General features: G+C 51.2%; 1 protein-coding gene across 1 annotated transcript; it reads left to right on the plus strand.

The window, feature by feature from the left end:
* The first annotated feature begins 795 nt into the window (after positions 1-795).
* Positions 796-2532, plus strand: LOC137790843 (RING finger protein 228). Its single transcript, XM_068585395.1, has one exon. The coding sequence runs from the start codon at positions 1369-1371 to the stop codon at positions 2170-2172; it is 804 nt and encodes a 267-aa protein (XP_068441496.1). The 5' UTR covers positions 796-1368; the 3' UTR covers positions 2173-2532.
* The last annotated feature ends 420 nt before the right edge of the window (positions 2533-2952 follow it).

The following is a 2952-nucleotide window of genomic DNA, read 5'->3' on the forward strand; positions in this document are numbered from 1 at the left end:
GTGTTCATGCTTCGGTCTCATTGAGACAACTTTCAGCCTCAAACTAAATCTTTTGGTTTGAGTCCCTTCAGTGTGAACACAGCGGACACCTCGTGTTCACACTTTAAGGAACACATCGGCTCAATGTTGTAGTTATTTCATGAGTAGAAAATGCTTTTATACAAAGAAGCAATACCATTTGTATTTGTTAAGCCCAATTTTATGTTAAAATTCCAGTTTCTCCACCACATTGGCCTCCGTACTGAGACCGATCCTGATGACTCACATGATTCACTGAACGCTTGAGTCTCTCCATCAAACCGACTTCTCTCTCGTTGCTAATGAATCACATTCACTTGAGTCCTCCGTCACTGCTCCACAGTGAGCCGGTGCAGCAACATTAACCTGTAATATAAACACGTGCAATGTGGGTCCATGTACTTCTACACAGTTAAATGTTTAAGTTACTGGAGGCTGTTTGCGTTTCATGAGACTTTAAACTGACGCTCGGAGGGAAAACACTGTTTTAACTCGCTGCAGTTCATTTGCCTGCATGTGGTTTATGCTTTTCTTATTGTATTAAATGACCCGGCAAGAATATTCCAATAATAGAAACATATATATTGAGACAGAAACCACTCTAAATGAGGCCATTTTACATGTACTTTTACTTGTGAGTATTATTTGTCTTCTGCAGCACTTCTCCTTCAGTGAGAAGTCAACGCAGGGCAGTGATGGAGCATGTTTTCACTGTGCAAACAGGAACAAAAAATATGTATTTCTGCCTGAGAACAAACAATATTTACGTATTAATCAGTTTATAATGAATGCAGGGTGCATCTGCATGCTCACTGGACTGTTAGTGAACATTGATGTCTAGCTACCTCCTCTCAACGGGACCGGAAACGGAGAATCGACGCCCCGGTTTGACCAAATTAGCGCATCCTGGCACGCAACTGCGTAAAACCACAACACAACAACAACACAACACTCTCTCTTTAACTGGCCTTTCAGGGCGACACCTCGTCATCACCATCATCTCTCTCTCTCTCTTTCTCTCTCTCTCTTTGTGGGATGCTCGGAGTCGCCACCATTACATCATCCATTCCCCACACAGCCGACAGCTTTTTTTTTCCTCGTTTTTTTTTTTTCTCTCCTCACATTCAACCAAGATCCAGATTATCAGGAGGGATTCATATCATAACCCGCAGGGGGGGAGGGGAAGGCTAATATACATATTAATAGAATAAAAAACCCTCCATCCACCATGTCTGCGGGGATGATCGCGCCTCAATGAGCGGCGGGCAGAGGCGGAGGAGAGGAGGAGAGACGTGCACCGTCATCAGCATCTGTCCGCCCGCGCCCCTTTGTGTTCGCCGGAGAGCGTGAATGGCGAGAGATGACATGGCGGAGGTGGACCTGGACCTGGACCCGGACCTGGACCCGCCGGCGCGCGCAGGGGCGTCGGAGGAGCCCCCCTCCCAGCTGTTCCCCTACGAGGAGTACGAGTGCAAGATCTGCTACAACTACTTCGACCTGGACCGCCGCGCGCCCAAGATCCTCGAGTGCCTGCACACGTTCTGCGAGGAGTGCCTGAACACGCTGCATCTGCGCGAGGAGCGGCCGTGGCGCATCAGCTGCCCGGTGTGCCGCCACCGGACCCCGGTGCCGGACTACCGGATACAGAACCTGCCCAACAACACCAAGGTGACGGAGGACTTCCCGCTCTACATCGACTCGGACCCGCTGCCCCAGGACGCGCTGCCGCCGCACCCTCCCCCGCTGCACCCGGCGCTCGTCGCCCTGCGCCGCGAGGAGGCGTCGTCGTCGGGGCGGTCCGGCGGGGTCAGCCAGGCGACGCCGTCGACCACCGTGTCCACCGCCACCACCTTGTCCCAGGACTCGGTGCGCTACGACAGCTGCCAGAGCTGCAAGCGGGTGGCGCTGACCACCGGCTGCGTGTGCGTCATCTTCTCCTTCCTGTCCATGCTGGTGTTGCTCTTCATGGGCCTGATCTTCGTGCACAGCCACAGCATCCCGCCGTCGCCGGCGGGGCCCATCTGCCTGTCGGTGGCCAGCATCCTGGCCATGTTCTCCGTGGTCGTCACGTGGCTCATCTGCTGGCTCAAGTACAGACCGGACCACGAGGCGGGCCGCTCGTCCGCCACCGGCAACTTCCGGAGGAACGCCTGACAGGAGGCGACGGGGCCCCGGATGTGACTTTGGATGGATGAGGACCCCCCCCCCCCTCCTCACAAGCCCCCCCCCCCCTTTTCTAGGAATAAAGTCTCGTCCGAAAATGGCCTTTTTCTCTCTCATATAGCAAGCACCCAGAAGGCCTTCTTGTTGTGTGGAGCAATACAGGCCCATTTGATCCTTGATAATCTTGTTCTTTTTTTTGTAATTGGTGAACTTTGACCCCTGGTGTTGGCTGTCACAGTTGTGGTTGGCTTGGTGACTGAATGTGAAGCTTTCCCCTTCTCCCCGCCCCCTTTTTCCTGCTTTAAATGCATCTCCCACAATGCCACTCACTGTATGATGACTGTCCATGATGACCCAATATATATATATATATATATATATATATATATATATATATTTATATATATATATATATATATATATATATATATATATCAACCGAGCACTGATGTACTGTACAAATATTTAACACTGTCCACCTGTGAGCTGATGGATGCTCGTGCTCGAGAGGCCTCCAAAATGGCGCCCCGTGTACCAGGAAGTGGTGTAAAAAAGCCAGCGGAGCGCGATGGCTGATATAGGTGTCGGCCATCTTTCTTGATGATCTTTTTACCGACCTTTGTTGCTGGAACTCTCCCCCAAAAGAGTCCAGCCCCTCCTGTTCTCTCACCGCCAACCCTTGTGGTTTAGTTTGATTTCCTCCTAAAGGGGATCTCCTTGTTGTTCTGCATGTTAGGCTCCTGAAAGATCACGGCTTTGTTTTTTAAAATG

The sequence above is a fragment of the Clinocottus analis genome, unplaced genomic scaffold, assembly GCF_023055335.1.
Source record: "Clinocottus analis isolate CAN_PGR_092001 unplaced genomic scaffold, fCliAna1.0.p SCAF_2, whole genome shotgun sequence".
Lineage (NCBI taxonomy): Eukaryota > Metazoa > Chordata > Actinopteri > Perciformes > Cottidae > Clinocottus > Clinocottus analis.